Source organism: Crinia signifera, chromosome 7, assembly GCF_055691185.1.
Source record: "Crinia signifera chromosome 7, ASM5569118v1, whole genome shotgun sequence".
Classification (NCBI taxonomy): domain Eukaryota; kingdom Metazoa; phylum Chordata; class Amphibia; order Anura; family Myobatrachidae; genus Crinia; species Crinia signifera.
In genome coordinates, this window is record NC_139223.1 from 110,124,475 (window position 1) to 110,149,146 (window position 24,672).

A 24,672-nucleotide genomic window follows, 5' to 3' on the forward strand; every position below is an offset into this window, starting at 1 on the left:
CACTGAGTATGACTCCCACTTTTTGTGTGAAACTGCAAAATCTGATATTTAATAATAAAAATACTGCACTATGGAGCACCCCCTCTGTTTTCCTTTCAGATATCTGAATACTCCTTGAGGGACCCAGGAGACATATAGCAGGGAGCAGTGATCGCAACAAGATCTAGCACATGGGTCTTCAAACTGTGGCCCTCCAGATGTTGTAAAACTACAAATCCCAGCATGCCTTGCCACAGTTTTGCTATAAGGGAGTGTTAAAAACTGTGGCAAGGCATGCTGGGATTTGTAGTTTCATAACATCTGGAGGGCCACAGTTTGAAGACCCATGATTCTATCGCTATTGCATTAAAAATACTGAACTGGGATACTTATTATCCATGCATAATCTAAGGTTACTCTCAGATAACATTAGATATGCGTGGACATTCAGCAGGAAGTGGTAGGGCAGAGGGCCCACCCTAACAACCACGTCACGGACCGAATACAATGGGAACGCCCAACGGTTTCATGGGAATTCCCATGAAATGCTGGGCGTTCCCATTGGCATAGCAATCCACTAACACCAAACGCCCTCCGAACAGTTTGTTCGCCATGGCCGCACGCACCCGGCGTATGCACATGAGCAGAAATGCACCTGTGCATGCACCCAACATTGGTCCATCGATCCAAATCAATCCAAATCCAATTCTCTCTGCACAAGTTACATCTGCCCCACCTGCAGGGCACATGGTTTTGTCCATTTGAGAAGAAATTTTCCTTTGCGAGTGAACCAGATTAAGGGCCAATATCAAGCAAAGTCACATTACCTGTAATGAGGTCAATAGTTACCGATGAGTTGGGAATGAGGGTGAGAAGTGAGCTGGAAAGGTGCGATAATAAGGCAGCATTTTAAGGCCCCCAAAAAGGGCTTGCCCAGGCTTTGCCAGCCTGTGGGTGTCCAGCTGCTGTAAAACTACAAGCCCCGACATGGCCTCAGCTGAAACTGTCAAGGGATAGGCTAGGACAGATAGCTTAAACCAGCTAGCCTAGAGAGTGACAGATCGTCCAGGCTTGGCAGCCTCCGGGCGTCGGACCCTGGAACAGTCAGTGACACCCGGAAGAAAAAAAACATAAATAATTGAGTGCGCAATGCGCATGTGCAGAAAGCTTAAATTCGCGCTCAGATTTAGGATCCAGCTGCCGCTCCGTAGCAGCGCGTTGTGGAAAACAACTGTCCCCGCCTGCGAGCCGTAGCGGCTGCAGGAAGAGTGGCCGCGCCCGGAGAGTAGGAGACCGAGAGAAGGAGAACTGGGGAAAAGAGGAAAGGAGACACCCGGAGGTGAGGGACCGGCCTGGACACACAAATATACACTCCCATATAGATACGTTGGGTCGGGTGTTATATTTCGGGTAACGTGTTGCTGTGCCGCTTATTCTCTGCCTGTTTCTCAGTGCCATCCCCGTGTGTCTCTCTGCGTTGTTCGCGTCTTTCTGTTCTCTCCCTGCCCAAGGCGCCCCCGGTGGCTGTCTGTCTGCCCCGTAGGTTTTGGTATGTCTCAAAAGCTGGGCATGGCTGTCAGTAAGATATTATAAAAATATCATTTCAATTCCAATAAATGTGACACTTCGTACGACTACAGTATATTTCTTATGACCTTTTTCTAATGGAAAGTTTCCAATAGAGACCTGTTATCTCCGTGTACTGTGTATAAACCACTGAAACGTCTCCGCGAGAACAGAGTGTGATCACCCACAAATGAGCATTTAATAAGTGACTTTTTTATTAAAATGACAAATAGTGACCTGAAATATTCATTGCGTTTTCCTAAAGGAAAATTGTGAGCAATTGAAGAATTATGTAATTAATGTTTAAAATATGGGGAGGTCTGAGTTTCTGTAAACTAAATAGAATGAATTGTAACTATTTATCTGGCACCACAAGGGATCCACAGCACCTAATTACAGTACATAAATGATTAAGCAACAGGGCTGAAGACTGTCGAGTACAATTGCTGCATGAGCCTGATACTGCGATAAGTATCACAGTGAGGCAGAAAACCTTGATCTTGTCAGGGAAGATGGTTCAAGTAAAAGCTCCTATACACTGGTCTGATTTCTGATGGATGGGGCTATATAATTGTACAGAATCAGATTTACAGTATGTGACATGTCCCCGTTCCAATGAGCAATCCAGTGCGCATCGGACCCAGACCCTGTGGTCGCATCGGCAGGACATAAGATGAGCTCCAATTGGTCACATCTGCTCTACATCGCAAGTGCTTTTTAAGCACCCGCGATGTATCTCATCCGGTTCTTCGTATTCCATTTGACATTTTTGAACTCCCAACCCCATTGCAGCCAACGCTGCATGACCCGAATAAACCAGTTCACTGATTTCATACTGTGCAAATTCTATTTCATAGGTGGTGTCAAAAAATCTGGAAAAAAAATGACTTTGGGTCCCCTCGTCAAGTAGATTTTCTCAGATCCAAAGCGAGGTACCCTGCTGACGTGACACAGCTTTCATGGAGTATCCCACTGATGTCAGAAACCCACAGCCAATAATGAGCGAGATTCCACTGAAGATGGTGCCTGTTTGGCCCTCCATAGACTCTCATGTTAATTAATATAACATGAGTCTATGGAATGCCGAACAGCCAATCAGGATCTTTTGGCCATTCCTTTTAACACCCATCCCATCCATAATAGGTGCATGCGATCAAATTTCACGTAAAAGATGGAACATCTAGTGCACAATTGGATGAAGCCTCCCAGGGGAGAGGCAGGAGAATTTCAAGGGAAATCGTAGTCAGACAAATCTGACCAGTGTATGGGGGCCTTAAGAGAAAGAAAAGCACATGAGTAAAGAGGGCCCTGCACATGAGAACTTACATTCTAATGTATGACAAGTTTTAGAATGAGAGACATACAAAGACATTTGAGTGCATTGCATTGTTTTAGGAAAAATCCTATTTCAGATCAAGAAAAAAGCTAAAATATAACTAAAGTAACGGATATGCAATCGCTCACAAATAAAATGTGTAAATTGATAGTGAGGGTATTTCTGTGTTTTCTTTGTGCATTTTGGTTATTCGTGGTAAAAGAGGTTGCGTAATTTGTTGAAAAACAGAACACTCTGAAAGGAAATATCAGGTTTTTGTACACTAATTGTTTTAGTAATATAATGTTTTTTCAGACCATGAAATCACCTAAGTATTGGCAGGTTCAGGATCACTCTTTTTTTTTTTTTAGTTGATTGTTCCTCGGCCAGGCTTTCCCAACCTCTGTTCTCAAGGCAAACTGCTTGCCACACTAGACCAACTTTTTCGTCCAACTGGTTGGAGCATCAATTTGTTCACAAACCCAGAAAAGTGGACAAAAACATTGTCAATTTGTTTAAATCAAACAGATTTAAATAGGGCTATCTCACACGCTCCGGCCGGGTGGTGAAATCCCGCACGGCCAGGAAGCAATGCCGCTCACAGCAGTTAATAATGGACACAAATGTGTCCATTCACACGTGACGGCCCAGCCGCCGGGTTGCAGCCGGATCCCACCACTGGAAGGGACAGCTGCCGGGCTGTGGCCATCCCCTCCATTGTAAACTACTGTGTGTGGCACGGCTTCCTAGCCATGCAGGATTTCGCCGCCTGGCAGGAGCCGGAGCGTGTGAAATAGCCCACACACCACCTTGTCTGACTTCTTTTTGTCAGTTGCCAGATTTTGGGAGCAGATTACTAAATTACAAATCACATTTTCTCCCATCCAGTACTACATTTTGATTCCATCCAACTAGTTGGATGAAAGTTTGGTATAGTCATAGTTCATGTTTTAAGGTGAGTACACACGGGTGCAATTTCATGTAAAATCGCTGGGAATATGGTCGCCAGCTGCGCTCTCCCGTGTGCACTGCCTAATGGTCGCAAGAGCATGCTCCTGCGACCAGCGGCTTTCCCCGGCGATCGCTGTGCCGGAAGGTCAGCGCCGGGGAGATCAGCATTGATCTCCCCAGCCCCGTGCCGCTGCTCCCTCCCTACTCCCATCAAAGTGACAGCAGCAGCGTCTGCTGCTGCTGCGCTCCCCCTCCGCCCCGTAGCAGTGTCTCCTTTTCATCGCTGATGAAATGGTGACACTGAGCAATATGATTGCTGGGGATATATTGCTAGCAATATATCCCCAGCAATCATATTACCCCGTGTGTACACAGCATCAGTGATATTCAGAATTCAATTTAGAGGGTTACATTTAAATAACTAAGGTACTAATTGTGTCACCTATGCTCAAGCATGGAAAGCACTAAAACCTGTGGTGTTTGGGAAAGCGTTGCCCATATCATACAATCAGATTGTATTATTCTGTAGGATGCAATAAAGAAATAGTAGACAGTCTGGACGCTATGCACAAAAATCATCTCCTTTCCATTTTTTAGAAGTTTTAGAAAACTTATCTCATAGTGTCAAAAACAAATACTTGTTCGTTGAATGTTTAGAAACATAATCATGCCAGAACAGCACTTCACCATCTCATAAGGCAGTGATGACTAACCTTGACACTCCAGCTTTTTTTGAACTACACATCCCAGCATACCCTGCTACAGTTTTACTATTTGGCCATGCTAAAACTGATGCAGGGCAGGCTGGGATATGTAGTTTAACAACAGCTGGAGTGTCAAGGTTAGTCATCACTGTCATAAGGGGTATGGGTTATTGGGCTTATGTCGACACCCGAATCAGGTTGATGGTCAAAAGGTTGACATGAGTTTTTCAGGGTTTTTTTTTTGTCCCCAATATCGACATGGACACTGTATTGGTGTACCGTGTCCCCTTGCATGTCTCGCTGTGCTTGCCATGCTTCGGGTACGGTGCCTTGCTACACTCGGCAGACTCTTTTAGTCTCTCTCCCAGCCCTTGTGGACAGTAGGGCATGAAATACCGCCTTATCACATGTCTCAAAAAAAGGAAAAATACTTTTTTGACTGTCGACCTTCCATCCGTATCAACCTTAGGCATGTCGACCTAAGCCAGGTCAGCCTTCAGTGTTCGACCCAATGCTTGTTGCCCTAAAGACCATATACTTCATAAGGAGGTCAGCAGCAGACAACCTGTAAACCAGGACTTGTACTTGCTATCACTGGAAGGGTTTTCTATTCATATGAGCTTTTGTAATGAGTAAGTGAATTGGGTACTCTTTACCTAGTACGGCGCCCGTCGCGGGCATCGCGGGTACATTTATGTATGGCCGCGACGCGACCGACGCGATGCCCGCGATTTCCCATTGAAACCAATGTTAAACTTTGAAATCGTGTCGGTCGCGTCGCGGCCGGCCATAAATGCACCCGCGATGCCCGCGACGCGATGCTCCCGATTTCCCATAGGAATCAATGTTAAAACCTGCGATGGACCCGATTTTACTGTTAAATGCCTCAATCCACCCGATTTTGGCATAGGAATCAATGTTAAATGGGCCACAGAGCCCATTAACCCTTAAATGTCCCCCCAAATTTTTAACGCCACCCCACGATCCACGCCAACCCGAAGCGTGGCGAGCGCAGCGGTACGCGTCCTCCGACCTTTTCATGCCCTACTATCCACGTCGGCGTGGTGTGAGAATATAATAGTGTGGCGAGCGCAGCGAGCCACCGAGCCCGAAGCGTGGCGAGCGGACGCGGATACCTTCACAGTTATACGCGTCCCCTCGCGGGCTTCACAGGTGTCCGTGGCGACCCAGACACCTGTGAAGCCCGCGAGGGGACGCGTCTACCTGTGAAGGTATCCGCGTCCCCTCGCGGGGCTCGCTGCGCTCGCCACGCTTCGGGCTCGGTGGCTCGCTGCGCTCGCCACACTATTATATTCTCACACCACGCCGACGTGGATAGTAGGGCATGAAAAGGTCGGAGGACGCGTACCGACGACCCTCGCGGGCTCGCTGCGCTCGCCACGCTTCGGGTCCGCGATGGACCCGATTTTACTGTTAAATGCCTCAATCCACCCGATTTTGGCATAGGAATCAATGTTAAATGGGCCACAGAGCCCATTAACCCTTAAATGTCCCCCCAAATTTTTAACGCCACCCCACGATCCACGCCAACCCGAAGCGTGGCGAGCGCAGCCCGCGAGGGGCGGCGGTACGCGTCCTCCGACCTTTTCATGCCCTACTATCCACGTCGGCGTGGTGTGAGAATATAATAGTGTGGCGAGCGCAGCGAGCCACCGAGCCCGAAGCGTGGCGAGCGCAGCGAGGGGACGCGGATACCTTCACAGTTATACGCGTCCCCTCGCGGGCTTCACAGGTGTCCGTGGCGACCCAGACACCTGTGAAGCCCGCGAGGGGACGCGTCTACCTGTGAAGGTATCCGCGTCCCCTCGCGGGGCTCGCTGCGCTCGCCACGCTTCGGGCTCGGTGGCTCGCTGCGCTCGCCACACTATTATATTCTCACACCACGCCGACGTGGATAGTAGGGCATGAAAAGGTCGGAGGACGCGTACCGCCGCCCCTCGCGGGCTCGCTGCGCTCGCCACGCTTCGGGTTGGCGTGGATCGTGGGGTGGCGTTAAAAATTTTGGGGGACATTTAACGGTTCATTGGCCCTATTTGGGCTGTGTGGCCCATTTTACATTGATTTCTATGCCCAAATCGGGTCCATTGAGGCATTTAAGTGTAAAATCGCGGTCAATCAGGCTTTTTAACATTGTTCCCTATGGGAAAATCGCGGGCATCGCGGCCATCCCGATTTACCCGCGATGACCGCGATCACCGCGATTTTTACCCCCGACGCCCGCGATTTCAATCGTGGGCGCCGTTCTAGGTAAAGAGTACCGTGAATTGTAACACATTTAACAACCTTTTTAATTAAGGATCTTAAGCAAAATTCCTGTCCTGTTGGGAGAATTCTTTTTTTGTGCATGTAATTAATGGTCATCACACAGGTGATGTGAGGTTGTGCATTGTCCATTAATTATCACGTCTAAATGTACTAGGTTTAACACATAAAGCTTGTAAAAACATTCAGTATTAGGCATGCTCTTGAAATGGCAGTTTGGGCACCAAAATATTCCTTTTCCTTGAACCCATTAGCATAGCAAAAAAATACTAATAGCTCTTGTTGGTTTAGGCAGGAGCTATGAGAGCCCAAAACTGAATTTCCCCCCTTTAACAGAGGATTTGTCCCAGGAACCCTGAATGTGAGAGGAGGCATTGAAGACACTTTATTACTGTATGTAGGGGCCAGTTTTAGTGAAAATGTGGCCCCTCACAAGGAGAACCCTGTTAGGTTGAACCTGGCATAGTGACATTTTAGTAATGCAATTTACAATGTTCTAACTGTTTGTATTATAACTACAAACAAAACACTATTAAAATGCTGTAGTTTGTCTATTAACATGGCTGTATTTAACTGTTGAAATGACTTAAGGCCCCCATACACTACGCGATTTGGGCCCGACTTCACCTGATTCTGGAGGATCGTGCAGAGAAATCGGGTGAAATAGCCCAAATTGCGTAGTTTATGACATCCCATCTGGTCCGATGCGCGATCCTGCTCACTTTAGATCCGATCCGGAGGTCGGACGGTCTGCACATAAGATAAATGTGTGGGGACTGGAGAGCAGTTTTTCCTCTTCTCCTATCCATGGGCATTATTGGTAGTTTTGGGTCCACTGTCAAATTGTGGTGTGATTTACAAATCTTGATCCAATTAAGAATTAAATTATCCAAAATAAGTCACTAGAAGTGGGTCTAAAAATTGATAGGGATAAATGGCCCCATTTATTACTTCTTTGAGCTCCTTTTTTTTTCCTTTTCTTCTGACTGGTGTTGAAACAAGGTGCCTAATTCATACCTGATCGCAGGACAATTTTTTTCTGATAATGAGAAAACCATGTGCACTCCAGGTGGGGCAAATGTAATATGTGCAGAGAGCGTTAAGCTGGCCATACACTAGACTTATTAGCCACGTTTCACCCTATTCCTACAGATTGAGCACAGAAATCGGGTGAAAAGTGGCCAAACTGGATGTTTTGCATGGTCCGGTGGGCATCAGTGGGAGGTCAGACCTGCTGCACTACCGACTCATGCCCCCTCCTAGCAGCGGGAAATGGGGTTGCATCTAATACATCAAATGTCCAGGACCACAGGCTATCCTACTGGCCAGGAAGGTCCTGGTGGCTCAAGGAGAATTGGCTTGCCATACACTGCTGCAAAAAATCAGTGTATGGCCACCCTTTAGATTTGGGTGAGTGATTTTGATTCTGTGCATGGTAAATACTCGCTGGCTGCTTTATTTTTAGACTGCAATTTAGATTTCAGTTCGAACACACAACACCTAAACCTAAAGGTGCCCACACACTAGAAAGATCTGCGATCGTAAGATGTGCGCATAAATTAGCCTTGAAATCTTTTGTCTGTCCTGGACAAAAGATTTCAGGCAAGCGCACATCTTTACCAAAGATTTTTCTTAAGATCCAGTGTGCATTCCTATGGATCTTTTGTTAAATCTTCTGATCTTTTGTGCAGCACGTAAGATCAGAAGATTCAGCTAAAGATCCACGGGAGCGCGCATCGGACCGGTATCGGCCGATTTTCGACCGATTATCGGTAAACTTTGGACGATATATCGGTCGATTTATCGGAAATCGGCCAATTGGCCCAAAAAATCGTTCTAGTGTGTGGGCACCTTTTAACTCTCTGAACTTTAATTTTCCCCATTTGCAGTACACGTGATTTTGCAGTCAAGCCCATAGTGATGAAGAGACGTTCTCCTAAAAGAACATATTTTTCTCTTTCTCTGTAAATGTGTGCTAACAGCAAAAACACACCCACACAAACCTGCAGATGTTTAAATATAGATAATGTAGTCTTGATATTGAGGCACTCCCTTCTGACAAATCCACATATAGGCTGGGCAGAGCTACAAACTGTGTCTACATGGGATTTATGTTAATTTGTATTAATAGCTGGAAATCATATGGAAGTGAATACAATCTTTATTGCATTACCTTAGATTTCTTAATCAGAGTGCTTGCGTACATTGACTTCTGCTTCACACATTACAGTGTTTGATTTGTTACTCATTATGAGTGACAAACTTGTGGAAAGCCTAAAGAATATCTGACTCTGTGGGTTTAATGTGTAACGCTAGCTATGAGTATACGTTTCCTCTTTCATTAGTGTTCGTTCTAGCACCCACTATCTTTGAAAACCCATGCAGTTCCTCTTCCCTGCCTGGGGTGTAATAGTCTTCTGTAGTGCTTCTAGCACAGTGTGGTCTGTATATCAGCACTGATGTGCAAGCCAGACCTGTGCTAGAAACACCACAGCAGACTGCGACACCCCAGGCTAGGGAAGAGGAACTGTATGGGTTTTCATAGATAGCGGGTGCTAGAATGAACACTACGACATTTATATAGATATGTTCTATAACCCCATACACACTAGGTAATCTAGTAAGATCTCTCTCTCTCTCTCTCGGGTCCTTTTGAGAAATATCGTTAATGAGGGAGGTCCTCATTAACGCCGCTCCCCTCATCGCACCTTCCCCCGCAGGCATTGGCAAGTGTGTATGCACTTCCCGATGCCGGCTCTCCGCAGCTGATGTTAAACCAGGTTAAGTATGATTTGCCAGTGTCATGATCGCTGGAATGCTGATTGGGTGGGAGTGCAAGAAGGCCTCTTGCGGGCACAATGGCTCGCCTTGGTTGCTGGATCCCCACAAGAGAGAATAGCCGGGATTCTTTTAGCGTTGGGATTGTGACTGCTGGGATCCCTATAGTTAATATGCAGACAAATAGCAATATGCCATACCTTGCAAGACACCCAGAATAAGCGTATGGAATGGTGTAGTTAATTTTTTTTTGTTTTTTCAAAATTTCCACCAAAAGCTGGGTACACACTTAGGGCCAGATGCACTAAGCTTCAAAAGGGATAAAATGGAGAGTGATACAGCCAACCAATCAGCTTCTACCTGCCATGTCACAGACTGTGTTTTAAAAATGTCATGCAGTAGCTGGTTGGTGGTTTTATCACTCCATTTTATCACTTTAAAAGTGTAGTGCATCTGGCCCCTAAAGATTTAGCTGTCTGAAGTACGGATGCCACTTCCGGGGCATTTTGTCAATCCCGGGATTTAAAAAATGCTCAATCCCGGGATTGGTCTCCCTGATAAAAAAAACACCCCCGTCCTCCCAAAGTGCCCGACCCGAATATCACTGAAAGGCAGACCACCCCCACCATTTCTCCCTATCCCATCTGCCCTGTCACTCACAGTGATGTTGACAGGCAGTAGTAGGACCTAAACCCCCACAAGCGGGCGGCTGGGAGTTGCACAGCGTGCAGGCGACGGAGCAACACAGCAGGCGTGTGGCCAGGTGACCAAGTTCAGAACCATGTGCTGCGGCCAGGCTGTCTAGCGTGACGTGCACTGCCATGCCACTAAAGTGCAATGTTTCGAACAGCAGCACTGCTGCCTGCCGGTATTTTGCAATCTGGTACTAATCCTGCAATCCCAGGATTGGAAGGCTCAATACTGGGATTCAAATCCTGCCGTTTTTATACCAAAATCACGGGATCCCGCCGACTCTTAGGGATTGGCCTCCCTAGTCTGGAGGGAACAAAAATCTGGTAATGTATGGTATTCAATCATTTGACCCAAACACAGGAAAATAGGCATTGGGCATTGAGACAAATTGGTCAAATCCATTTGATTAAAATTTTTATCAGAATTATTATTTTTGGACATTTTCCAGCATTTGGGAGCTAATGGTTTATTGTCATATGCTCCCATAAATTACCAGGTTTTTGTTCCCACCAGGTGTGTACCCAGCATTAATCTCATCAGACACCATGAAACATCACTCATTGGGTAGTAGAGATGTTTGGCTGTGACTGGAACCACACAGGGTTTGCAGATTATGCAGAGCAAACTTTAAGATAAGAACCACTTGGCCTATCTAGTCTTCCCCTTTTGTCATTAGCACACAGACATACAAAAGGTGCATATCCAATTCATCAGTTCAGTCTAGCGAATACCCCTTTTAGACCAAAACGCCGGGTCGCACCCGGCTTTTTGGACCCTGGTTGAAGCCGGGTGCGACCCAGCGTTTAGGGGCATTTACACCGGATGGGCTTTAACGCCCGCACCCCCCTCCCGCTCCTTCCCGGCGCTTGAAGATGACAGCGCAATGTCCTCTTCAAGTGCCGATCGACGCCGCCGTACCCGGAATGCTGCTGGGGGCAGCCCAGCACTAAGGTAAGCTGCTAGGCTGCCCCCAGTCCCCACGCGCACCCCCCGCCATTGGACAGGAGGTGAATGGATGCCGCACACAGGCATTCCTTTACCTCCCTCCCCCGCCGCCGCTGCTGTCTTCAGAGTATAGTAGTATTGTCACCTTAAGATGTTTTATGTAAACAAGACAGTTTGAGCACAAAAGATGCTTGTGGTTGCAAAATTGCCCAGGACCTATTGCACCAAGAGGGGCTGTTTGGCATTACTAAATCCAGTGTTAGAGGACACATCTGTAAGGGATGGAACGGTAATTGTATTTCTAGTTTTAGTGAACCCATGTATTGTATTCTTCCATTGGTGTGGAATGTTGAATGTGACTGTTATATTAAGAAATCTATAAAGAGCATTTGCTAAAGGTATGTATTAAATTTCACAAAAGTATGGAAAATATATTCCTTTCTGGATAGAACAATAAATACATTGTTCATGTACTGGTACAGTATGCCCTGTACCAGTGACCACTTGGCAACTAGTAATCCCGCTCAAAGTAAATGCTTCGAAAGATAGTCTGCTACCCTGTGATTGCCTCAATATATGAATAGATCTAGTTTAGGGGTAGGGCAGGGGTTCACAAACTTTTTTGAATCACTGCACCCTAGAGCATCAAAATGTTTTCAAGGTACCCCTAGGTCAAATGTTTCTTATTGAGAAATTCAGGAAAAAATATAAAAGCAAGTGCATTGTGTTTATATGTCACAGTTATGTGCCAAGGGACAGGATTTGCTCCTGTTGGTCCACATATATTATGATTGGCAGCCACCAGCACTGGTTTTGCAAATAACTAATATGAATTGATCCTGGTCCACCAACCCAAGGCACCCCTGTAAGTGTCCTGAGGCACCCCAGGGTGCCTAGGCACACAGGTTGTAAACCACTGGGGTAGGGGATTCTGTCAGGAACTAACCAGGGCTAATGTGTGAGTCAGTTTACTATATGCATCAATGCTGCTTTCCCATCACAAAATGAAGGTTTGCACCTGGACTTTGAAACGGGTCAGTCCCGGCGCGAACCTTCATTTTGGGATGTTCGCATCCCTACAGCGAACTGGCAGTAATGCCGATTCGCTGATGTCATCCGGGGGTGGGGGAGGAGGCAGTACTTAGAGCTGCCTCCTCCATAGTGTGAACGGGAAACCACCAAGCAACACTGCAACAAACCGGTAAGAACTCTGCTTTTTTACCGGTTCGTATAGCTTTGTTGCTACCCCTTTAAGGGACATGGTAACCAATTATTTGCAATGTGAAAGGGGTATAAGTGAAATATAGACTACTTTTTTATTACTGCAGGTTTATTTCTGTTTGGGGCTTGTAAGTCTGTTTTTAGAAGCTTTTGTCAAATTAGGTTGGAGAGAGACTGCTATAGTAAATGATGCCTGTTCTTCCTCCCTGGTTTTATGAAGTGGGGAGACATCACCAGTGACGTGGTTCCTGCTTTCAGCTAGAGCTGGATCTTGTGAAAGATTTAGGAGGCCAATGCTGAGCTGAGAACACTTGTAAGAAAACGGGAACAATGTCTTGACACAAAACAGAGCTTTTGCGGGTCAGTGGTCTCCTGATTCCATTACAGCAAGACTCATGCATTGCAATGTTTTATCTTTATTAATTTGTTGATGCAGATAAAGTGCTGCGGAATATGTATGCGCTATATAATATACTAAATTATTCTTAACTTTAAAAAAAAAAAAATTATTGTATTTTTATAAGCTTTGGGTCTGTTCAGTGCACTGTGATGTGAATAGGCCAAGAGGGAGATCCCAGAGCTGTTTGAATCTGTGTGCTTATTCCTGTCAGAACTATATCCACAATGCTGTTTTGTGACCTAGTGCAGCAAAAACTGCATCATGGTGGAATGCTTGTGTGCTGTTTCTTGTCAAACCGCCTGTGGGTACTGGCATTCTCTACCAAAACAGCGCATTAATTTCAATCGCTTTGGGTGCTCCCTCCTGCCACTGTTCACATTGCTCTGAATTGACCACTTTTATCTTTCTTCCCCATATGCCTAAACACACAGCAGCCCACTGTCCAACAACTGGTAAATCTTCTATGGTTATACAACCTATAAATAATTCCATCCTATAGATGTAGTGGAAGAGAGCCGTTCTGAAAAACGTTTCTATGAAGTCATTTTTTTCATCAATAATTTGGATGTGCTGCGTCCTAAATATCACAGATTAACCCAGCAGCATTCTCCAGAGAACTGTCAACATGGCTCTTCTCTATCAATCCTTCTATATTCTTCATGTTTACAGGAGATATTCTGCTGTTCTGCAGTTTAAACTAAAGGCCCATACACACTGGGCGACTTTGAGCTGAAAGTTGCTCAAAACAGCAGGTTTGAGCGGCTTTCAGCTCAAACCCGCCCAGTGTTTATGGCTGCACGCTCCCGCAACATCACAGGGAAAGCCTTTCATCTGCTGGTTATACCAGCGGATGAGCGGCTTTCAGGATAGCTTTGCATAGCGCAAAGAACCCCTCCGTCGGGGCAGGGGGAAAGCCGCTCAGTGTGTATGCACTGAGCGGCGATCATCGCTGGGCATAGTCGCCCAGTGTGTATGGACCTTTACACCAGGACTTCTATTATTTATGAACCATTTGACGTTTTTTTTCCTTTGACTTATTTTTATTGTGCTGTGACTAACGGCATGGCGCCTTCACTTCTTAAAAGCGGAGTACATGTTGTATGTGTATCCAATGCGGCAAGTGCATACACACTTGCTGATGGTGGCAGTGATTAGAGTGTTGGTGGCAGCCATGCTGAACTCTACATCATGACCCTTGCCAGCGATGTCCTGTGGTGGAGGATGTCACTGATGAGCGATGTATCATCGGAGACATAGCGGGTGCACCATAGATGTGTCGCTCCGATCCACCGTGGATTGGACAGCATCTCTTCGAATGCCGCATTGAATAGGGATTTTTTTTTTTTAAATACAGGATTGATTTTTTTTTCCTTCTCCCCACCCTGATCAGGTTAATGATTAATCAGTAGAACTGATAACCGTTGTGCAATCATATAGGAATTAAGTGGCCTTTGACATGATCTATAGCAGTGGGGTCAGTCATGGCCCTCCAGCTGTAGTGGAACTACATGTCCCAGCATGCCCTGCCACAGTTTCAGCAATCAATTATATAAAATCTGTGGCATGGCATGCTGGGTTGTCTAGTTCCACAACAGCTGGAGGGCCATGAGTTTGACACCACTGATCTATAGTCTGTTTTACTGAGCAGTGTAGGCTGACAGGAAAGGGATTTAAGGATTTGTACTCCAGGCTTCCTTCTCTGTGTCTGGCCTCTGTGACATCACTATTTTTCTATTAAATGTAGTCAGACTGGGGGATGGGAATACTGTTTCCTCCTGACCCCTAGTAGTAAGGTATCTGCACTGTTTTTTCTGTTGGCAGCTCTTATAAACCTACTGACGTACACAGATGTCAGCAAACCTAATAGTTTGTAATTCCAGCCATTTATATCTGCAGAAATATTTTTTTCTTGGTGTTGTGGCCATGTGCCAGAAAGCGGGTATGCTTACAGAAAGCCTTTTCCAGATCTATGTCTGCCTAGCTTGGCTCCAGTGTCCATAAGATATACTTGCAGAGAGGAGCTCTTGTACGGTAAGAGGCTTTAATAGTTATCTGCAGAATTTCTATGGAAAATTATCTATGATAAATTAATGTTCTAATACCATATGCCATTCTTATGTCACTGAAATATAGAGCCTTAGTATTTAGCACAATGTTCTAATTGCATATATGGAATATTTAAAGGTACAAAGGTCTGCTGGGTGGTGGATGAGATACATTAAGGGAGTGCACCTATTGATTCTTGGTGGTGATCTAGGGTAGTATTTTTTCCTTGTGGATTTTAGATTAATCTGATCTCGAAAGGGGTTAGTTTATCTAGGTGTTCTATGATCATGCAGAGCCAGCCACATAAGCAAAGAAAATGATACTTGTTAGGTGTTCCGAGAAGTGTCTGCATCTGTTCTCGTTACTTGCCTCCTATTGGGCTTTTTGTTGAAGCCTTAGGTAAAATAAAGACTTGTACCCTCCCAGCAGTCATATATGGCTAATTGCCCTATTTTATTTATTGTAGTTACTAGGCAGGAGTATTTGAATGGGTGTTTATTTAAAAAAAAAAAAAAAAAAAAAATTTGTATTCACTTTTTTTTTAACTATGTAATAACTCATACCTAAATGCTGTCACCAAACAGTAGGTCTATGTAGTGTCTTATTTTACCTTTTTTTAATGATTTGGTTTCTGACCCTACACTATATGGACAATATTGCATATATATTGTCCAGTGTGTACAGTCAATATCGGTAACTATACAATCAGCCGCGGGTAGTCAAGAAACCTCCTCCCCCGTCATCAGCGACTGCATATATGGGGATATCAGATATGACCTATATCAGCAAATGTGGATGGTCACTTTTGTTCTCCTGCGGCACTGCCAATATAGTTAATTATTGGCATTCACAGGTGTTGTCTAATGTTGTGTACCCAGCATAACAAAGCTGTCCAGTGTGTACAGAGGAGCTGTGAGCACTGATGCATGTTCCTGCATCATCGCTGGCCCAGCCACTCCTCTGCTGGTATTACCACCTGAAAAACGCTCGCATATTCAATGCAGCCGGCGAGGGGTGTTTACCGGTAAGGATCGTAGAAAACAAGCGATACTCGCTGTTTAACCCCCACGCCTGCCGCTCACTCTATTGTATGTTCCGGGGGAATCCTCGCTGTCAGAGGACGGTGAGGATTCCCCCAAACAGCGAGGCTCGCGGCTAATGCAGGGAGCCCGCCGCATTTAGCCGCGGGTCTTGCAGTTTTTGCGGCCGCATACGCCGATTCCCCCTCACTCCGAAAACAGAGCAGGGGGAAATCGGCGTATGCAAGAGGTCAGTTGAATACTGACCCTGTGAGCTGTGACAGCAAACACGCATCGCTGCTCCCTGTCGCATCTCGCCAGCAGCATTGAATACACCCCAGTGTGTATTCACTGACTGTTTTTTCAGTCCAGCGATTTTTGCCCATGATCGTTATCCATACCCGGTGTGTATGGACGTTAAGTGATTTTCGCTCTGCCCAGTGATTTTCACGGGGGTGGATGGCTTTCTTTTTTTATTTACTTATTTTTTACAGAAATGATGCATGTAAGAACTTACTATGTGTAACATGATTACTGCAGCACATGCGGACTTCCCTCAATATGTGTCTCAAGAGATTTTGGGGAAGGACAGGATGTGTAGCAGGAATAGCAATGTTATGTGCAAAGCTGAACGTAATCATCTGGCTGGATACACAAAGAGGAAGTCTGTAGTTTACATCCATAATGGAGAAACAATGTCAGGAAGCAGAGACCCCTCCTCTCTGAGGAAGAGTGCAAGGATAGTGTATTGGATTGTAATGCACTGTTCTGGTCTTGTATGCTCATGTCTAATTCGGGAGTCATGGTTACATTGCAGAATTGTCACAATTTTAATTAGATTGTGAAACCCCATACACTAGACTACTAGGGGCATGGTCGATCTAGTCCAAATTATATTGAACACTGAATATCGGTAGATAATATCGTTCAGTGAGGTAACCGGGACCCGCTGAACATGAGGGCAATTGTCTATATCTCAGAAGAGCTTAAAGGTCTTCTGTTAGGTTCCAAATTAAAGTAAATCAGCTAGTTAAAAATATAACTTGTGGGCAGAGAACCTGATGTGGCTCCAATTTAAATGGAATAGCTAGTAGCATGAAAATATGGATAGAACTTAACTGCATATAGCATAACTAGTGACTAGTGTTCACTGCTTTTTTAGGGCAGGGTGCTGCCCCCCTTTACTGTTGTGGCCGGGTGATGCAGCCAGGTGCCAATGGGGGGTCACAGTCTCTGGTGGTCATGCCGGGGCCGTGGTGGTGCACGGGGGGGGGGGGGGGTCGCTGCATCCTGTGCTGGTTCCTCCTCTGTACTCCCGCCTGCCTCCTCCGATGGAGGTCACCGCCTCTGGTGGTAATGCCGGGCCTTGGCGGTGTGCATCTCTGGGGGCCGAGGATGGGATCTGATCAGAGCTCCACGTGTATGCAACCACCCCCAGCCCTGACACACTTGTTACTAAAGGAATCGTGTAATATTTTTAATTTTTCTATTCAAATTTTCTGTCTACATGGAATTGGTGAAATTTCAATTTTTGTCCTAATGACCGCACCATAGAAACTAATTTGTTTCATATTTAAGAATGCTAGGGTGTGTGTGTGTGTGTGTGTGTGTGATTTTCTGGGAATTTAACACCACCGAATAATCTGTGTATATTAAGTGTCACATAGAATTTATAGTTTATACCAGCTCTCTGGGCTGGGGGCATTGCGTCTAGAATAAATGTGGAAAGTTTTATTTATTCTTTGCAGGAATTTGACCCTCACATAATTTATTAGGATCTAAGACTGACTAAAATTAGAATGGTTTACTTGGGTGGAACCAGAAGCCACTCCAGCGGCGCTTAAGTTTTGTAGAAAGGATAAATTACATATCTTCTGGTGATGTTATAGCTTGATAGTATTGTGCAGTATTTTTGTGCTTATAATATGTTACATTGTTTTCTCATTAGGAGTGATATAGTAATACATATAGGTGGATATTCCCTTTTTATGATCATATGACCACATGATCTGCCTAGAGCACTAATCCCTATATCTGCTTTCAGGGCCTGCAAAGACTGAGCTAGTTTGGCACCAGTATGTATCCTTGTGTCAGTAAAATCTTTGTTCTGTTTCTAGCTGGGACAGAACTGCTGATTTGGTTTATGACTACAACCACTTGAACCACCCAAGATGGCAGCCAACAAGAGCAAGACTCAGAGTTCCTTGGTTCTACACAAGGTGATCATGGTTGGAAGTGGAGGAGTTGGCAAGTCCGCACTCACATTACAGTTCATGTATGATGAGGTAAGTTCTGCTTAGAGATGTAAGACCTGCTAGGATGTTCAACCAGCTTTGTCAGTTTACTATACTTAAAAGATGCAGAAAAAGTAATCGAAAAATAGCATTGACCTGCAGGAAATTTTAGAATGAACTTTTTTTTTTAAAGAGTTGTTTGTAAGTGCTGGTGGTCCCAATAGAGTAGTTAAAGTTTTGGGCGATTGGAGATATTCAGTCTTTTGTGCTAATGGGTTGGAATTCCCAATCCACCCATTATTTTTGCTCGCACCCACCTAAGGTGCTTCGCACAAACACGTGAATAAACAGGCTTTTCAATGGGTATTTCAGCAAAGCGCGCACTACTGTACTTTGCACGGGTTTAGCTATGTTTCATGTATAAACTAAGTGCATTTTGGCATAATAAGTAGAAGCCTGTGGCACTTGCAGCTATCTGCATAACAATGAAATATCGCTGCTTGGGTGTCCTTCACTTAGACACCCAAAACAATGGATGCCCCATCTTAAGCTCCACCTTAAGGAAAAGGTAGAGACGAATACTATGATTAAGAATCCGCTTTATTGGCAATGTATACTGGCGTATACTAGGAATTTGATTTGGATTGCTGTGCAACAGCCAGTTGGGTAATAGTTAAACAGTGACAGTACAGACATACATAACATATAAGTATAGGCTATATGTACGCTGGGGATTAAAGACGCTAAGAACACATACCCGCCGAGCTGCACAGCACCTCTGTAGCCATCAGCGGCGCCACTGGTCGCTGCAGCAGCCAGGTAGGTAACAATATAAGCAGAGACAGTACAGTTATCGCACAGGGAACATGTATTCACTGAGCTGCACAGGGCCTAGGCAGCAATCAGAGGCGACCACTGGTCGCTGCAACAGCCAGACAGGCAACGTTATAGCAGAGACAGTACCGTTATCACACCGGGATCATATACCTGCCAAGCTGCGTAACACCTAGGCAGCCATCACCAGCACCACTGGTTGTTGCTGCAGCCAGGTAGGTAACAATTTAAACAGAGATAGTACAATTACCACACAAGGAATGCATACCTGCCGAGCTGCACAGCGCCTAGGCAGACATTAGTGGCGCCACTGGTCAGTGCGACAGCCAGGTAGAGACAACTATTCTGTATTATAAACCAGCCACATAACCTAGGAGGAACCCACATATACAGGATATAGCAAGCAGTCTGTAAAAAATTATTTGAGCTCTTTGTGACTGACTGATTTATATACAAATGTTCCTTTTTATAATGAGAGGCTCTGTCTTTCAGTTTGTAGAGGACTATGAACCCACCAAGGCTGACAGCTACAGGAAGAAAGTGGTTCTAGATGGAGAGGAAGTTCAGATAGATATACTGGATACTGCTGGCCAGGAGGATTATGCAGCTATTCGAGACAACTACTTTCGTAGCGGAGAGGGCTTCCTGCTGGTTTTCTCTATCACTGAGCATGAATCTTTTACTGCAACAGCTGAGTTCAGGTTGGTGCTAAAAGTCATCTTAATTTTAGAATTGATTTGATATTGATGCAGTCGCTGAGACCTTTCTAATCATAGTTCTAATTCATTTTCACCCTGTCTTTCGAATGTAAAGCATCATTGTAGTAATTATTTAGATTTTGTGTATAGATCAGTGGTTCCCAAACTGTGCGCCGTGGCTCCCTGGGGTGCCTCGGGACACATGCAGGGGTGCCGCGGGTTGGTGGTCCAGGACCAACTCAAATTATTAATGGTTAATTATTTATAAGCAAAACCAATGCTGGTGGCTGCCAATCATAAAATGTGTACAAATAGAAGCAATTCCTGCCCTTTTCCACATAACTGACCCTAAGAATCGCATATCCAATCTAATTAAAGAAAATTTGGCCTAGGGGTGCCGCGAAAAAAATTCTTATACTCTAGGGTGCCGTGATTAAAAAAAGATTGGGAACCCCTGGTATAGATAATTTTTTTTTTTTTGCCAGCTCGTGACCTTACATGCACCTGGCATCTTTGCACTTTCTCTTTGTCTTTTTCAACCAACTAGCAGGCAAAATGGAAAGGTTATACGGATTATAAACCTAAATAGCGCACCGCTGCCTGAAAAAATACAACCGTTTCTAAAATGTTTTAAACCTAAATCCAACACACACATTCAAGACCTTTCTCAAATATCAAGGCACATGTGTACAAACAATACATATAGAAATACGCCCCTTGAGCTGGATGCGGGTGTTCCAGATGTTCTCTAGTGTAGTCCAGGTGTTCTTAACCTCTGTCCTCAAGTACCCCTCACAGTGCAGATTTTCCAGGTCTCCACACAGAATCACAAGTGAAATAATTGGCTCCACCTGTGGATCTTTTAAAATGTGTCATTGAGTAATGAGTGCACCTGCTGGGTGACCTGGAAAACGTGACCTGTTGGGGGTACTTAAGGACCAAGGTTGAGAACCACTGGTATAGTCAACCTTAGTGTCGCAGAGTTCTTGTTTAAGTTGACTCAAACAATGTGGAAATGACTAATAAAACAACCAACGTGCTTTGTGGTTTTGATTAACACAATGGTCCTGATTCTGATCTGCTCAGTAAGCTGCGAAGCTTGCAGCTTACAGAACAGTTGTTGCTCCACCAGCGGAATCGCTGTATCCCTCTCAGCCATGCGAGGGGATGTGTTCTAAAAACACATCCCCTCGCATGTGCCTGCTGCTGGAAAAAACATTTGATGGTTGCTAACCCTTGAATGATTCCTTCAGGGCTCGCAAATATAAGTAATTGGAGACTGACTGATTTATATTTGCGGGCTCTGGACCGAAGACAGGGCGGGCAGCTGACATCACACGGCATCAGCTGCCCGCCCTGTCTTCGGTCCAGAGCCCGCATATATGTCAGTCTCCAATTTTGCGAGCCCTGAAGAAGCCAGCACACCGCGTCACTCCCGCATTTACATGGGAACGCCCATGAAACGCCGGGTGTTGCAATATCGGAGCACCACCACTGCCTCCTGTACCCCCGTGCGAGCACCACGTCAACTGTGCAGGTCACCGAGGGCGCTCGCACAGAAGTCCTGCACATGCGCAAAACTGATTATGGGGCACAACCATCGGTCCCCCATTCAAACACGTGGACTACATTAAGGGCAAATATTTGGCAACGAGCCAGGTTTCTGTAGTGTACTTTAGTTGATTTTTGGATTTTTTTATCTGGACGTTCATGATCACTTGACTCCAGAATAGTGGTTCGAAATGGATGGGGAAAAAAAAACACTTGTGTAGTAATGTAAAAAGTTACGGTTAAAACACTTTTTGAGAAATAACAATCCTTGATGAATGGGCGTACCCTTACACTCAGTGGATACTGCATCGGTGTAGGTGTATGAAGCAGTGATAGTATGAAGTGTCTGGTACTTTGTCACTGGGCAATCAGCTCCTAACTGTCCCTTTTTAAACCCAGCCTGTAACTCAAAAGTCAGGAGATGATTGGCGGGTGATGAAGTACCAAGCACTTATCACTTCTCCCTTATCACTGCTTCATACATCTACCCCTGTGTGAGCTTCATAAACAAGAGGCCTCCTCCTTCTTGGGACACCCTAATTATAGTTGCGTACCTTACTTACAGAGAAAAGGAATGACAAAAACATGTAGCGGTTTTTTAGACCAGGATAGATTATGTACCAAACTTGCATGATTAAGGTAGAGTTCGAAACATATCAAGGTTTCTTTATGGATTCCAGATCTCTTTTGAGAATGTGGTTTGTCAAGGCTCAGGATGTGTGTTAGCCCCCCCATTGTTGGCGTTGCGGCAGGATTCCGACCGCCTGGATATCATATTGATCCCGTAAAATCAGCTGTTCACACTCACAGGTCGGTCGATGCGTTTCAGTCACTGAGACATTTATCAAGTCTCCCTACATCAAAAATCGTGCCGGAACTGAACCACAATTAAATTGCTCCATCAGCAGCAGTGATAAAACAATTAAAAATTTTTTTTTTTTTTTTATGGTTGGTAAATCAGAACTAGAACAAGCTACAGTCATGGTCATTTGCTAAATTAGAATATAGGCATAATGGTTCCCCCTCCTTTTTTTTTTTTTTTTTGTCCCCCTTTGAATTGTATAGTGACATAGAATGATGTCTCCTGTCATACAAATTTTTTGATTGTGTACCTTTTCTAAATGTTTTCTTCACTAATCCTTGCAATACTCTTGAGGAATTAGTTTTTTCTTTGTGAGGACAATACACAGATCTGTGAGCTCAGGGTCTGCTATATGCTGACCTGAGACATGCTGTAACCTGCAGCAACTCTTCCCAGTGTCAAGTGGCAATTAGCACTGAAGTGGTTAACTGTTAATCTATGCAGGAATTAGGTAGCAAAACCAACAAGCTCCAACTAGTATTAAAAGGGCCCAAACACTTAACCTGAAATTGCCCATTTCACCTTTGCTAATGCTGTAGGTTGTGTGAATTTCTGCATTTATGCATCGTGCTAGATGTTTTTCAAGTGAAAAATGCATAAACGCTTAAGCTGAGGGCAGTGCCGAAGATGGGCATTCGATCACCCTTGGTAGAGGCTAATCTTGGCTCGATTTCCCTTAGGACTACCAAGACATACAGCAGTCCCCCCCCCTCCCCCTCCCCCACAGTTATGCTGTGTCCACATGGTACAATTTGGCATTCGATTTTGACTATATAGTCCAAATGGAATCTGGATCGCATAGACATCGTATGGCGATAAAACATGTTTCTAAGCTTTCTATCCCGATCCGATGTGCTCTCCGTTCAGCTGAGATTGAAAAGCCAAATGGACAGAGCAGCAATGACTATATAGTGCAGATTGAATGTAGACAGTATGAATTGTATGTAGCTAGTACAGAGTTAGAAAAGACTGCATAACACTCAAATCTTATGTCAAATAGCAAAGGAATCTCACTGTGTGTACACAATATATAGCTTGGGCTTAGGTGATCGCTATCCTCCCCACTGCCCTCTAGCACCCCATCCACCCCTTTTTTTCCAGCTTTATGCCACATTCTGTCATCTTCTGTGGCTCAAGCACATTACCTCATGTCTGCCTCTGTCTTTAACACCATCTCCTGCCTTTGTGTTCATATGCCTATGCGCTTCCTGCTCATACTTCTCTTCTCACACATGCTGATCCAGAAGGAAAAAATAATAACTTTATTGTCGCCTAGCACCCTCTTTTTATCTGTTCTTTACAGAATACTCAAGAAGAGAGTGGCCGATTGCGCTAATATCAAATAATTAATTGAAACTAAAATTAAGTAGAAATGGTCAGGTGTGAATAGTAAAAAAATATTTAATTATAACATATAAAATAATGCAAGAAATATAAAAGAGGTAGGCTTTAAAAATAATGGACAATGATACGATAGTCACCCAGTCTATGGAGATGTGTGTGCCAGTCCTTTAGGGAATTATCCCAAACTTTGTGGTGGAGTCCTGGATAGATTTTATTTGTAATCCAAGTGATTGGGAAACACTCCAGTGCTGTTGCCACTTGTTGTCCACAGAATTGTAACCGGGCTTCTTTTAGGAGGTGGCGTGCCTCCAAGATGGTAATAGGCTGGTCTCTAGCTTTTTCGCTGCTACAGCGAAACGCGTAGGTGCATTTCAAATGGGACTCTGATCACTAGCACCCTTGTCACATCCATCTTGAGTTGGAGACCAGCCTATTTGCCTACTTTTGGGACACTCGCTTAAAAGATAAAGTGGACTGGCCCTTTCACCACCATCCGTGGCAAAGTACCATCTTGGAGGCACGCCACCTCCTAAAAGAAGCCCGGCTACAATTCTGTGGACAACAAGTGGCAACAGCACTGGAGTGTTTCCCAATCACTTGGATTACAAATAAAATCTATCCAGGACTCCACCACAAAGTTTGGGATAATTCCCTAAAGGACTGGCACACACTTCTCCATAGACTGGGTGACTATCGTATCATTGTCCATTATTTTTAAATCCTACCTTTTATATTTCTTGCATTATTTTATATGTTATAATTAAATCATTTTTTACTATTCACACCTGAACATTTCTACTTAATTTTAGTTTCAATGAATTATTTAATATTAGCGCAATCGCCCACTCTCTTCTTCTTGTTTATTGTATTGGGGGTGACTCCCTCATTTTTTAGATTGCTGCTGTAAGCCAAGCACACTCATATAAAGCGCCTTTAAAATCGATATAGTTCTCTATATCCTTTACAGAATACTGCAGCAGCCTGATTGATCTGGGGGCCGATGACCTGGGCTTCCGAGATTACCATGTATCCCTCTGTTGCCAGACCTACCATACCATAGTGTTTGATTGCCTTACATAAACTCACCATTAACTAGTTCAGCTTCATGGCAATCATGCCAATTTATTATAATTCAACCACTTGCCTTCATAATTATTTTTTACCCCCCCAATATTTGTAAAAAAATAATTTACCATTAAGCTCTGTGTCCTTAGCATTTAACCCCCTTTTTAGTGTTGCCTTATCTAAA

The 24,672-nt window shown here is 44.6% G+C and overlaps 1 protein-coding gene across 3 annotated transcripts in view; it reads left to right on the forward strand.

The window, feature by feature from the left end:
- Positions 1-1,159: 1,159 nt before the first annotated feature.
- The window catches only part of RALB (RAS like proto-oncogene B), a 30,367-nt gene continuing 6,854 nt past the window's right edge, over positions 1,160-24,672 (forward strand). Inside the window, exons 1-3 of one of the 3 annotated variants that reach the window (XM_083153629.1) lie at positions 1,160-1,389; positions 18,018-18,185; positions 19,461-19,669. In XM_083153629.1, coding sequence (XP_083009755.1) covers positions 18,072-18,185; positions 19,461-19,669 — 323 coding nt within the window. In that variant the 5' untranslated portion in view covers positions 1,160-1,389; positions 18,018-18,071. Of the gene's footprint in view, positions 1,390-14,731; positions 14,867-18,017; positions 18,186-19,460; positions 19,670-24,672 lie in introns of those variants that run through there. The other 2 variants (XM_083153626.1, XM_083153627.1) reach the window with 2 other exon arrangements.